This window comes from Eptatretus burgeri, chromosome 12 (genome assembly GCF_056783735.1).
Source record: "Eptatretus burgeri isolate ZD-2024b chromosome 12, Ebu_testis_v1, whole genome shotgun sequence".
Classification (NCBI taxonomy): Eukaryota; Metazoa; Chordata; class Myxini; order Myxiniformes; family Myxinidae; genus Eptatretus; species Eptatretus burgeri.
In genome coordinates, this window is record NC_140972.1 from 27276387 (window position 1) to 27290871 (window position 14485).

Below are 14485 nucleotides of genomic sequence, written 5' to 3' on the forward strand. Positions count from 1 at the left end.
AAAATATAGGAATATGAGAAATATCCGTGGACGAGACGGAGAAATGTTGATTTCCTAACATTTCCTGTTAATATAATTAGTGGCCGCATTGAATACATTGTAACGGTCCCTGGTCGATCCGGATAACTAACTCCAGTCGGTCCGAAGTCCGTGTCGCACGGCAGTCCCTCATCTCAGAAACAAGCCAGATCCTGCGTCCAGAGCCACGTTACCTTACAGATTGAGGTGCTTGGTACGAGTAAGTACCGAGCACAGTCACGTGACAGATCTTATCTTCGGCCGAGCTTACAAAATCACACTATGCGATCATACCTCAGCCCAAATCACTATCTCAAACAGATCCCCCCAGGGCCACTATATGAAACCATCGTGAGTAAGCAGAAGCAGGATGAGTCAGAGACCAAAAGCAGGTTTAACAAGTGTATTGAAAGAAAAAGCACTCACGTACAAGAAGCAGAACGGGTAACAGCAATAATTACCGTTACCCATTACGCGACACTCACGCCCTCGCAACGATCGGATACATACAGTCAACTTAACAGAACAACTCGGGCTCAAATTTGTCGACAGACGTAGACACAATTGGGGGAAAGAAGATGCCGCACCTTGCCCTGGTGCAGAGAACTCTGGGGGAAACCGATGGCCACCTTTCTTTTATGGCCACCCTGATCTCCTCAAGTCAAACGTACGGCGGCTCTACTGGCACAAATGTTTGAGTAGTCTCGGTCTGTCTATGTTCCACGTTTCATGCTTCTATCAAATTCACAATCCTTTCATACAATTCACTTATTTGCTGCACGAAAGCCACCCAAGATGTACGCACACTCGCTGTCTCGCCTGGGTTTGAATCCCTACTCAGAGCTATCCCATCATGCCGCGTGCACCGCCATCCCATGGCAACGATAGCATCAGTAGCTCTACCATCCAGCACGTTTCATCTCATTATTCTGACTTACTACAATGGAAGGTTACTCCAATTATTTGGCCTAGTTTAGCTTGCCAACCAATATGGCGCCCAAGCACTGCAACACCTCTGTATAAACTGTCATACCGATCCAGGCGTTTCACATTCAGGGTGATTTCATCAATGTGCGTGCGTCGTCCCTCGGATGGACGTTAAACCGGCGTCCAGTCTTCGAGCATTCGTTTCTGGATTTAACTATCCCACGGCGTCCTTCGTGAAGAAAAGGCGAGCTATCGCCGGCATTCTCAACAAATTACAAATTCCTGCCCTCAGGGCATTGCGTAGAAAGCAAGAGCATCACCTCGACCTCACTTCACCTGGAACTGATGCAAACCTGGAAACCCCTCTCTCGTGATGCTTTCCTTCTCCGTCTCAGTCGCAGTCTCTGCTGATTATAGATACGTGACGTCACACAGACCCCCTTCCTTCACCGGAGGATCCCGAGACCCTATTCCTCAACCTCCACCATATATACTGTCATCAACTACCAGGCTGCACAAAACTGTTTAACATCGATTTCTTGCAGCGAAACCAAACTCACCGCTTGTCCTTGTCGTTTATTCCCTCATTCCCTCATTCCCTCGCGACTCGGCAGGTACAGTTCATGTTACTCTTTCCAGAGGGCTTTGAGCAATTTTTTTCGCTTTAACTGCGTCACTAAAACACGTGCTTCAAAATTGCTCTCAGAACGGTCGGATTCGTCCCATAAACAACAACAACAACAACAACAACAGCAGCAGCAGCAGCAGCAACACTGAGGAATGGAATTCCCATGTTATTGAGAAATCAAGAAGAGTAATAACCGTCAGACGGAAAGTTTACATACCAACTGATTCCCGAACTGATTGAAGGCCGAACACCAGACATGTACAGTGCAAGCACCCCGCGCGTTGTTTTTTATTATTATTATTTATTAAAACTCTTTTCGATTCGTCGTTGTTTGTTCTTGTCATTTAAATATACTGTACTAGTGCGTGGCCGTACGTGCAAAAAAAGAAAGAAAAAAAAAAGAAGAAGAAGAGGTGTGACGTCATTTGTGACGTCATAGCACCGTGTCCTGTCATTGGTTTGGACAATAAATGGCCATAACTTGGGAACCACTTGTCCGATTAATATCAAACCTTGAGAACGCACATCCTCAGGGCCCCAGCAATATACATGACAAGTTTCAATTAGATCGGACCAGCGGTTGTCGAGAAACAGCGGTCACAGACACACACACACACACACACACACACACACACACACACACACACACACACACACACACACACACACACACACACACACACACACACACACACACACACAGATTGCTGCAATTATAAATGGATGTTCGTGTTGGCAGGAAAAATTATAGCATTTAATTTTCAAGTCACGCAGTTTGAGACATCGATGTAGTTTATTCACAAAAAAAAATTAACTTGCCTTTAAAAAAAAAAAAAACGATGTGATTTTGTTCTCTTCTTTGATTTATTGTAATTATTTGGACGTTCAATCAGCATCCATAATTGAGCATTGAACCGTCCGTCAGACTGCAAAGATTATGTCTGTTGACATTGCATGCACCATTTTGTCGCCACCACACAGCCCCTTCTCTCCTCACACGCCGCCATGTTGCTCGGCCCAGTGAATGATTCACCGCGGCCTGCATTGCGTTATGTTTATGTGAGAAAGTGTTCACATCGACTTCGACTTTCAACTCGATATTAACATTCAATATTCAACATCTCCCTCCGAATTTATCGCACGAATCGAAATATATCTGCGAAATATATCTGGGCCTCTCAAGATGGCGCTTGGTGGCGACAATTTCGCACCACTCGTAATCCTTCCAGTCTTACATACACTTCAATGGTTCTGAGCCTGAAAGGTCCACGGTTGGATTCCGAGTCATATCAAAGACTAACAAGCTCAAATGAGCTAAGATCCTCGTCCTCTTAATGATGACGTCATAAAAACGAATATGACGTCATTGTGATGTATGAGGTTTGCGATAAATTATCTGTGCTAATGCCCGGCTTGATTCCCGCAAACAAAATTCAAACAGCTTGCCTAGTTTCGGAGATAATGGTATAGGCGATTTCCATTAGCGGCGATATTATGACGTCAACTTTTTTTCTCGGAAGAATTTCCAAAATCGGAGATAGTTAATGCCTGCGCGTGGGCTGTCTGCATATACATGGCAAGTTTCACGAAGATCCGATGAAAACTCTGGGTTGTGAAACAAAATATGTCAAAAAATAGGAATGACGTCATAAAATTGATATGACGTAATAGTGATGTATCGTATGTGCGGTAATTTATCTCTGCTAATGCCCTGTTCGATTACCGCAAACAGAATTCAAAAATCTTGCCGAGTTTCGGAGATAATTTTTTTAGGCGATTTCCATTAGCGGAGATATTTTGACGTCATAACTTTTTTTTCTCGGAGGAATTTTCAAAATCGGAGATGGTTTCTGTCTGCGCAGGGTATTTGTACATATATATGCCAAGTTTCAGGAAGTTTCGATGAAAACTGTAGGCTGTGCAACAAAAAAGTCCACAAGAAGAAGCAGAAGAACAACAACGTGAGTAAGACTACGAGATCCTCCACGAGGATCTAAAAAAAAGTCTGTTTTGTAAGAAGACTGTAGATGTTTGTGTGGTGTGTGCTTATAAGGTTCTGGATGGTCTAAACTCTCAACTCTAAAGGGTATGTTCCAGTAGTAGTTAGTGTCTAAGGGGTCGAAAGGATCTTATCCCTCAGGCATGTAAAAAGGGTCTAAAAAGGTCCAAGTGGTCTACAGCACCTAAATGGTCAAGGGCCCAAGCTGTCTAATCTGTCTGAAAGGTGTAAGGGGTCTAAAAGGTCTTACAGGTCTTTGGGGTCTTTGGAGTCGAAAGGTTCTAAAGGGTCTTCAGGGTCATATGGGGTCTTAAGGGTCTCCAAGGTCTTAAGGGTCTTTGGGGTCGAAAGGACCTTAAAGTGTCCTAAAGGGTCTTCAGTATTTAGTTGTCTTAAGGGTCTTAAATGATCTTAGGGATCTGAAGGATCTTGAGGGTTTGGGGGTTTTACTGGTCTTTAGGGATCTTAAATGTCGAGGTCTCAAAGGGTCTTCAAAGTTATAAGGGGTCTCAAACAGTCTGTCTCTAAAGAGTGATAGATTTAAAAGGTACATTGCAATTGAACGTAGTTAATGGGTGTACATGTAGTTAGTGTGCAACTGGCGTTCAAACTGTACGTAATCGATAGCCAGATAGTCGCACAGCTTCACAGGTGGCTACACGGACAGACGGAGTCTTAAGGGTGTTCAGGGTTTTAAAGGGTCTTATGGGTCTCAAGGGTCGGATGTCTTAAAGGGTCTTAAGGGTCTCGTCTTTGGGGCCTTATGGGTCTTTGCAGTCTTACAGACGAAAGGGTCTTAAGGGATCTTCGAGGTCTTTAAAGGCTGAGGTGGTGGATGAAAATACCCTTCGGACAACCCCCGGGTATGACTTGGTCTGGTCTGTGGTGGTTGTCGGCCCAGCGATCTTTGCAAAAAACGCGAACATGCAGACAGACAGACAGACAGACAGACAGACACAGACGGACTACAAATTTTATTCGTATAGACTATAGATGGATTACAAAGCTGTTGCTGACACCTTTTCATGGATCTGCTATTCGCAGCAAAACCTTGCAAGATCTTCAAAATTCCCCTTTTTCTTTTCCATGTGTCGACATGATTACGGCATCAGTCATATAATGTCTCCGCCAACTGTTCACAGTCCTTGGTATGCCTTCTTATGTACATTCTGACCAAGGAACTTGCTTTATTTCTGATGAACTCAAGCAGGTTCTGCGTGGTCACGGCGTTGCCACCAGCCGAACTACTGCTTATAACACACCAGGGTAATGACCTGGTGGAAATATACACGGACATCATCTGGAAAGCCGTGGCCTTGGCTCTAAAGTCATGAGAACTGATGACTGTGCAGTGGGGAGACTGTCCTTGCTGATGCTTGCACCCTTCATTTACTACTCTTCAAAGCCACGAATGTCACTACACATGATCGACTGTTTAACTACCTGCGCCGATCCACAAGCACACTATCTCATGGGTGAAACTTGCAAAACTTTTGAAAACAGGAAAGTAACAATGACTCCTTCCAAGGGCAGTCTGGGGGCATGCCCCCACCAGCAAAATTTTGAGAAAATGATGTCCAAATGTGCATTTTGGGGGGGGGGGGTGATCCTGTCTAAATTGTAACAAACAAAATACTATGTGAATGAAAGTGATATTTGGGGAAGATTTAAAAAAAAATTTATTTCACCTGAACATCTATTCGTTAATACCATTACTTTCATGCCATAAAAGTCACAAAGGCCTGCCGAGGCAGTTTCATTGGCAACGAGAACAGTCCTGGACGGGTCACCACTCTGATGCAGGTTACCCCGAATGGTTATTACTCCAGTACAGTGGTACTCATTTCACCGACCTCAAAAGGATGACAGGCTGAGTCAACCCCATCTGCTGTTAATTCAACAGCAGACAGGGGCTCAAACTCAGGACTCTTAGGTCCTAAGCCAACACCAGGCTTTGACCATCCCTTGTTGGGAAGATTATTTCTCAGTTAGCTGCGACAGCATTTTGTTGTCATAAAATAAATGAGTACTGAACACCACATACCTTTGCAGGACTTTTAATACAAGTGTTTTAAAGAGGTGGGGGGGGGGGGGGTCATGCATCATGTAAAGGAGCATTTTACTGGAATCACCTTTGCCCTTAAGTGCAAAATCAGAGCAATCACTGGTGTACCACTTAAACTCACAGGTGTCTTTTGTCCCGGGTTTCTCCGTTTTCATCGTCCCGTGCCTTCTTGTAATAAACTGTTATTGGTGTGGTGACCGGCCATTGCAGATTTCGCACGTGAGAAACCATTTCGGCACAGCTTCAATGGCAAATCCACAAGGGAGGTTAAAATTGATAATGTTCTCCACAAAGAGATAAAGGGAATTCTAACCACCCTCTCCAGCAGGGATCAGTAAACACACCATCCCACATGTTCAAGGGAAAGTTGCAAGTTGTCATAAACAAATGAGTTTTCAAACATTGATTTTTATTTGCATTAGGCATGATGGGCCAAATGGCCTTCTCTTGCGTCAAAGTTCCTTGTTAAGATTTATCGGTCTCGTATCGATGTGGTCACAAACCACATCAGGACCAACATACGTTATCATGTTTTGTACTTGCTTGCTGCAGAATCGCGTCTTAACTTCATGCAACGTAAAGACGGAACTTCGGAATTTTTCGTGAAGTTCACACCGGAGTGAACGGCAACAAATGGATGCTATCTGCGTATTTACCAATTACCGTAGACAGACTTTCTCCTTCCTGGCGGACATTTGATCACTGTAACGAGCTTGCAAGCTTTAGTACCCGGCGAACTTCTTCATAAAATACCTTATAAAAAACAACCATGGGAGTAATTCACAGAATCGTGGTCATGATGCATTGGCATTGCACCCCATCTCGATGAAATGGATTAATAACTAAATCAGCATATCAGAACAGCATCTCAATTCCCGATAAATCATGACATGCTTTTGTGTTGATGAAAATACAGAGACCTCCATCTGTGTCGTTACAAAAATACAGATTTCCGTAAACGTACGGAAGAGATTCACCCGTGCATTCTAGAACTACCTGGTTGGCTTCTCCTGATACCTAGCTCGTGAAAAGACAAGTTTGCCGGAAAAAAGTATGATCCATTGGTGCACGAAGTCTAACTCATTGACTCAAATCCTTTGTACACTCACGTCAGATTTCCTCGTGACAGGGAGACCACTCTCTCGGTACAAAAATTGGTACATTGTGGTGATGTCTCTCCCCTCCTCCCCCCCAATCCCCCTGTGTACATGATGGATGAAATTGTTGTGGGAATGCCTTCTAGGAGGTAACTTTGCATAGTGTAAAGATAGTTATTTCCAGAATGCATGTATCAGCATAAGCGTGAATCAATTTATTTGTGATATAGGGTTATTCACTGTTATAAGTATAGAAAGCTGCTGTCTCCCTGCTCAGGATGTGTCCAAAATATAGTAACTTTCCCCTTGACACCTTTGTCATGTTTTATCCCTTTGTAATCTGTCCTAAACGTGATTTTAAAAGACCCGACAGGCTATCGGCTCAAGTTCAGGCAGGAAAAGCCACTATCACTATGATAACCAAAAACGTGCCATCAAAGTGGGTGAGAGGTCAGAGTGGGATGCCTTACCCATGAACTGGGTGACAAAAATGAACGAAGGAAAATGACCAAAAAGAAACGCTTCGGGTCAGAATCGTGCCACCAGAGAACGTGGCTATCGAGTCGCTCCAAAGGCAATAACGAAATGGCACTCGAAAGCCCAAAAGAAAGACACAACGAGCGAGCAAAGCAAAAGGGAGGACAGACAAGAGCACAAAGGACTCTTACAGGTGTGCGAAAGGGAAGACGACCAAACCCACCCCTGCCCCCCCCCAAACCGTCTATGGGAGGAGCCGCTGCGGCATGAGGTATTGGGGGATACATGGTGTCAGGCGTTCATTTAACCTCCTAAAAGTAGTTTCGGGGAGAGGGGGAGAGGGGAGAGTGTCTGTGAGGAGAATGCACTCATTGTGGCAAGTGGCTTGTAGAAAAAGAAAATGACACATGGGATTTCCAAAGTATACACAATCGCAACGCAGACCTATTAACAGACTTCAGACAGTTAAACTAAACAGTATACTTCACTACGAAATAACTAGCTTTAACTATGTGAGGAACTCTTTGGGACTCCGCAAAACCATAACAATACCATACCCATGGAACAGCCCACTGGACCCAACACTGCCTCGGTAACACAAAACGATTCTCCTACAGTAGAGAATACTGATATCCTTGCTGATGCATCTTTCGCTCAGGTCACTACTGTGAATGCACTCTGGTCATCAAATGCACAGCTCTCATTACTCGATCTGAGTGCACCAGGTGCTCTCCCGAAAGTCTGGGATAATGTTTGGCTGAATTTTAACGGCAGGGCAAATGTGATGAAATTCAATGTGAATTTAAGGTGATTCAGTGTGTAACTAGCAAATCGTCCAGAGTTAATGTATCATTGTACACCCTTCCTTCCCAATTCAGGTCACGGAGAGATTCACTTCCCTTGGCAGTGATATTCATGTCTCTGCCGGCTGTGAGACAGAGGTCAAGAGACGTCTGGGTCGGGCCTGGGGAGTCATGGATTCACTGGATCATGGGGTGTGGCGCTGCCGGTACCTGTGCGGGAGGATGAAAGTCCGAGTCTTCAGATCTTTGGTGCTTCCAGTCTTGCTCTTATGAATATGAGACTTGGACTCTGACCAAGGATCTGAGATGGAGACTTAATTCCTTTAGTGCCAGGTCTCTCCGGAGAATCCTTAGCTCTCACTGGTCAGATTTTGTGTCCAACGAGCGCTTGCTGAGAGAGACTCAAATGAAATTTGTTACCTGCATAGTCCGTGAGTATCAGCTGCGGCTGTATGGACATGTGGCTCGTTTTCCTGATGCTGATCCTGCCCACGAGATTCTCTCAGCGAGAGAGCCTCATGCGTGGAGGAGGCCAATGGGCCGACCACGTTCCTCGTGGTTGCAGCAGGTTGATCAGCATCTCAGGGAGATGGCGATGGGTCAGGCATCTGCCTGGGGGATGGCCAGACAGAGGCCTCTGGAGTGGGGGCCCCCCAGACGTAAGCCCCAGAAAGTGGACGCAGCGACGTGCTGCTCCGGCGCATGCTCCCATTCCTGACCTGACCTTCCCAATTCCATATCCAGGTGATGCATGATGTCATCGCCAGGCACCAAAGGATGGGAGTCTGTTTTTACTCCGTTTGTTTTCTTGTTTGTTTGTCCAGGAAATATCTCAGCAATCCTTTGAGCTCGAAGGCTGAAATTTGGCGACAAAAGTGAAGATGTGCTTTGGAAAAAAACTGTATTTTTTAGCTTTATTATTAATCAATTAATTGATTATTTACTTAATTATTAACGATTTATTAATTCCTTATTTATTTTCTTTCTCATCTGGGAAATATCTCAGGCACCTTTTGAGATTGGAAGCTGATATTTGGACATGACAGTGAACATGTTATTTGGCTATAAAGGATTTTTTTGATTTATTGATGAATCAATTAATGGATTAATTATTCATTTTTAAATGAATTACTTAATTTTCAACAGATTCGGATGAAACATTGGTGGTTTTGGTGTACCATTAGGCAATTGATTGAAAAATCAATTATTTTACGATTACTATTTGTTTTAATTACACATTAAAATCGAGAAATCAATTACGCAAATAAAATAATCAATCAATTGTACACCGCTCCACCTCAAATCTGTCTCCATATGCTGCAAGGCGAGTCGGTATCATTTGTAAACATTCCTCAGAAGTACATTTGTCCACATAAACGAAATATTATTTGTACATATATATCTCAGAGGTGCACCACTCCCTCCCAATTCCACTTCCACCTGCAGCACGGCAGCCTTCGGCACACTGGAGGATTTTTTGTCGCGCACTGGAGGATTTGTTATTATCCCCGCCAACCAACGAAGTTGGCGGGGGATATAGAAATGGGTTCCGTCCATCCGTCCGTCCGTCCGTCAGTCTGTCCGTCACATTTCGTTTCCGGAGCTTAACTACAAATCCCCTCAATATATATTTACGAAATTTGGTACACATATCAAGCAAGTGGTGAACTGGTGCCTTTTGATGTCACATGGTTTGGCAGCCATGTTGGATTCAAGAAAAATATTAAATAATGTTTTCTCTGGAATCACATAACCTAACAAAGCGAAAATTTGCAACTATCATCTTCCATCATGTCTGCACACATAGTAAAAATTATGACGTCACAAGTCACATGGTTTGGCAGCCATCTTGGATAGAAAAACACACCTCATCCAATTAACACGATACTTCACACACGTATTCCACTGGTTACCTTTGCAGGAGGACAGGATATTGCATTTGGATTCATTTCTTACTTGCTAAATAAAATATTTTTCAAATATATTTATCAGTCGATTTTTGGCATTCTGTCTGTCTGTCTGTTTTTCGCATACAGGTCCCAATTCTAAACCAATCGTCATGAAATTTTACCAAGATGGAGAAGTAATCTCAACTGAGAAGCCTATCGATTTTGAGGTCAAAGGTCATCGAGGTCATATTTCTGAAATCGTCGTTTTTCATCCGATTGACTTGAAAATTAGACAGCGATTGTATATCGCATCACTGAATTGGGAAAGCAACTATTTTTGAGGACAAAAGGTCAAACTTCTAAAATCATCAATTTTCAACTGCTAAATCATCAATTTATTTCCTATTAACTTGAAAGTTAAACAGGATTTGCATAGTCCATCACTGAATTGGGAACCCAACTATTTTTGAGGTCAAAACGTCAAAGGTCAACTCGAGGTCAAACGTCTAAAATAATCAATTTTCATCCGATTGACCTCAGCTTTGATTAAGATTGTCAATTTTAATCTTTATGAAATGGACAATTTGATGAATCCATGGTAATCTTGAGAGAGGGGGGTGGATTTTGCAAGTTTCGTGCTCTGCACAACATCTTTTTCTTGTTTGTTTGTCTGTTTTGTCTGTTCGCACAGAACTTTACTCTTTTTCTTCGCAAGTGCTTGTCGGATTGAGACAAAATTTTCACCATAGGAGCAATTACTCATGTAGAATGTTTTACTGATAATTATGATGACATAGGTCATGTGATGTTGCAGCCATTTTGGAAAAATGGGAAAAATTTGGACTTCTGTGTCTCTGAAACCGCAAAGAAAATATTGAAACTTGCCACATGGCAAGTACTCATGGGGAATATGTGTGATTATTTTTATGACGTCATAGGTGCCTTATTATGACATCATTATTGCATGTGTAGAATGCTACATCTGATCAGTATGAAAAATTTTGAGGGTCATCTCAGGATAAAATGGTCCACAGAAAATATTTTGATGTCGTCATTATTTAGGTGATTTGGCAGCCATATTGTTTAAAAAAAAAAAAACCTTCAAAATTTTTCTCTGAAGGCTGAACAGATCGAGGTGAAACGACACATATGACTGCCTAACCATGAGGAACAAAAGGTTCACACATATGACATCATAGGTCACATGGTTTGGCAGCCACATTGGATTTACCCTAAAACCTATTTTAAAAATCTTCTTCTCCAGAACTGCTGGACAGATCAAGATAAAACTTCACACAAATGTTCCTCCAAGCCTTGTGTGTATACGTTTGTCAAGGAATAATTGATATGTTAGATCACATGGTTTGGCAGCCATATTGGATTGAAGAAAAATATTAAATCATATTTTCTCTGGAACTGCTTATTGCTTAATCAATCAAAGTGAAACTTCATAATTATGATCGAGTAGTGATGGGGAATACATGTTTTAAATTTCAACCTGATCAGTGGGGTAATTTTTTGCAACTTTTGCAATTGTTTTTTCATGACATTCCTACATTGCGAAACACAAAATATCGCTTTCTTTGTGCCTGAGGATGCAGTGGGAGGAAGTTAGAAGCACAACTTTTTTTCAACTTCTCCTGGTTAATGCAACTTTACAACTTTTCCATTATAAGCGCAACTTCCGGCGTTAATCACACTTGAGTGGCTAAATATGCTAAATGCTCGGCCGTGTGGGGTCGTGCTTGAGTTAAGCGGTGATAAAAACAACATTTTGATCGAGAATCACCTGTGCATTGAATGAACTGACTTACTGTCATGTGTTGCTGTGGTGTTCCTGTTTGCTATCAAGTTGCTATATCTTACCTCCTTATACTTAAATATCGAGTTTAATCTCTATTATAAGGACGTCAGCTTTACTTGCCAATTATGCTCAAGGAAGCTGCTTCTTCAATTGCAAAAGTACGAGCCTATACAGCAGAATTTCCAACTGAGTTCGTAGTAACTTCTGTGAACAGTTTGTTCTGCAAACTGCAGTTTGTTCTGCAAAGTCATGTGCCACTAAGGACGGTCCAGTGTTCTGAACCATCGCGACAGTACAAAACACACGAGAGTCAAGGATGCTGAAAATGAACCTCGACAGACATTGCTTCCAGCTGAGAAAGTGAGCAAGGGACAATAATTTGTTGATCAGGTAGCTACGAGCTTTCTCTCAGCAGATATACTTCTCTACAAAGTCAATAATCAGGAGATGGAGTCACTATTCCAATTCATGGGCTGCAATGCACCTTCGGAGTCTTGTTGGTGATCGCAAGTGGCATCAATGGCAGAGAAAGAAACATTGTGGATCCAGAACTTGCTCAAGGGGAAGAACATATTTATGGGCATCGACGAAGTAGAAGTGGCAGGCGCAAGGTACATTAACACTCTCATGGGCAATGTCGAATCACCAAAGAATACTTTCCTGCTGCACTGCAAGCAGCTTCCAGCCTCAGTCAACTCACAGACAGTAATACATGCAGTGGATGATGCCATCAAAACACGACAGTCTGATCGGTCAAATTTTGTTCCACTCTTGAGCAACGCTACGCGCTACTTGACTGCTGCTGGATGCCTCCTCAAGCAATTCTACCTGCGGCTACTCCATGTCACATGTACTGCACATCAATTTCATAAGTGCACCGAAAAGGTTCGAGCCCACTTCTCTGATGTTGATAATCTGATCGCCAAGGTCAAGAACAAAGACCATTAGGAGTTGTTTGCCGCAATTGGATACCGATCTCAACCCATCGTAACCCGCTGGGCAAGCTGGTTAAATGCGGCTTTCTACTATGCTGGAAATTTGCCAGAAGTCAAGAGAATCGTTGGGGAATTTCAAGGTGATGGTTTGCTCGTTACTAGAGTGAAGGAAGCTATAACATCAGAACACCTGGTGAAGGACTTGCTCACTATCGATCGTGACTACAAGTACCTGAATGAGCTGATTACTAAATGCGAAAGTTATACGTTTACGATCTCTGATGCTTTCAACAATCTTAAATCGCTCAGCTTCGGCAGTGAACCATGTGGGATGGTGTTTTATTTGGAGAGGCGTTTGGAGCATAACAAGGACATAGAGCAGATCATGGATATGGCAGGCGGTGACATTCCACCAAGTTTGTACGCAAATTTGCCAAAGTGTCAAATTATTTCGGTGAGTGTTGAACGTTCTTTTTCGATGTAAAAAAAAAACTACGAGCGAAAGACTGTAACTTCTCACCCGAAAACGTTGAGAAATATATTGTTACGAATTCCGCCGGTTCGACTGCCATGCACGACCGCTTACGGCCCAACCGCAGTCGTGCGTCCGCCGAAAACAGGAATTCAGTCGTCGCTTCCGGACAACTCTGGAAACCTGCTACGGGTGCCTTAACGCACCATAAATTGCCAATATTCAGTCCACGCGGTACAGGGTTAATCGCCGAATCTCGATATATCTAATTATCCGCGCAGACAGAAGTACCGAGAATTTATACCTCGACGGACCTTGAGCGGGGCGAGCCGTTACCATACGTGACCCGAGCGGTTATCACCAAGGTCCGTCGGACCAAATGACCACTTTTATTGGCGTTAACAGCCTGCTAATTTCCCAAACGCGCCGTGGAAGTCAATGGGAGGAATGGACGCAACGAGCAGGTTTACATTCAACAATGGGGCATTTATTAAACAAGCAATCAATGGTGGAAGGGGACATGACACGAGAAAAGCCTACAGCCAATGTATAATCAATTATGTACAGGCATGCACTTAACCATCATTTCTACTTATAAAGACAAGGCGCCACAGAACAGACATTCATACAAAAACCCAGAAAAGAAATGGGCCCGTGAGCCTCTATTCGAACCCGGAGCCTGGATGAACGAAGGCTCGCGAGAGGCCGTGTAGGTTACCTGACCACCCCTGGTGACGGCTCGAAGGCCTTCGGGTCTGCGACCTGTGGTGTCTCTGCCTGGCCGTCGTGTCGCAACGCGCCAGTCACTTGAGTGGCCGAGCGGCTTAAGCAGCTGTGCGAGCGGCTGGAACGGCTGTTTGGTTCTCCTCGATGGTCCAGCTTCCGTCGCGGCCTGGCCAGCAATGCTTTCGGAGGAGTGAATGGGTCCTTGCTCTTTGAGTTGATGCTCTTTGTGACCCGTCCACCACCTCAGCGACGTTGCTCGACCGCCTTCAGGGCCGTTTGCCTGGGTCACCAAGCTCCGCCGCTGTCCTGTCGACCGTCGTCCCAAGCAGCTCCGACTGGCTCTCCTCCCTGCGACGATGACTCTCCACAATTGGCTGCTTCTCCGCGATGACCACTCCTTCTCTCGCTTCTCCAGCTTCGACACACAGTGGCTCTCCTCGCCCAGCGACTGCTGCTTCGACTTCTCCGACACTGGCTTCCTCGCCAACTTCTGCCGCTTCGACGTCTCCTCGACTGCGTCGAGCTCCGCCCTTTTATAGGGCTGGGCGAGCCGCCTCTTGAACTCTCACCCGAGGCCGGGGCTCCGCCCATTCTTCACCTCCGACCTCTCACCCCTCGAAAACCTCGCTGGAAATCCCATGTTCG

At 44.1% G+C, this 14485-nt stretch overlaps 1 protein-coding gene across 10 annotated transcripts in view; it reads right to left on the reverse strand.

Annotated features, from left to right (window-relative positions):
• The window catches only part of CUTA (cutA divalent cation tolerance homolog), a 40989-nt gene extending 39026 nt beyond the window's left edge, over window positions 1-1963 (reverse strand). The window contains exon 1 of one of the 10 annotated variants that reach the window (XM_085849911.1): window positions 1791-1963. In XM_085849911.1, coding sequence (XP_085706037.1) covers window positions 1791-1831 — 41 coding nt within the window. In that variant the 5' untranslated portion in view covers window positions 1832-1963. Of the gene's footprint in view, window positions 1-1281; window positions 1437-1505; window positions 1673-1790 lie in introns of those variants that run through there. The other 9 variants (XM_085849910.1, XM_085849908.1, XM_085849913.1 and 6 more) reach the window with 9 other exon arrangements.
• Between the last annotated feature and the right edge of the window lie 12522 nt (window positions 1964-14485).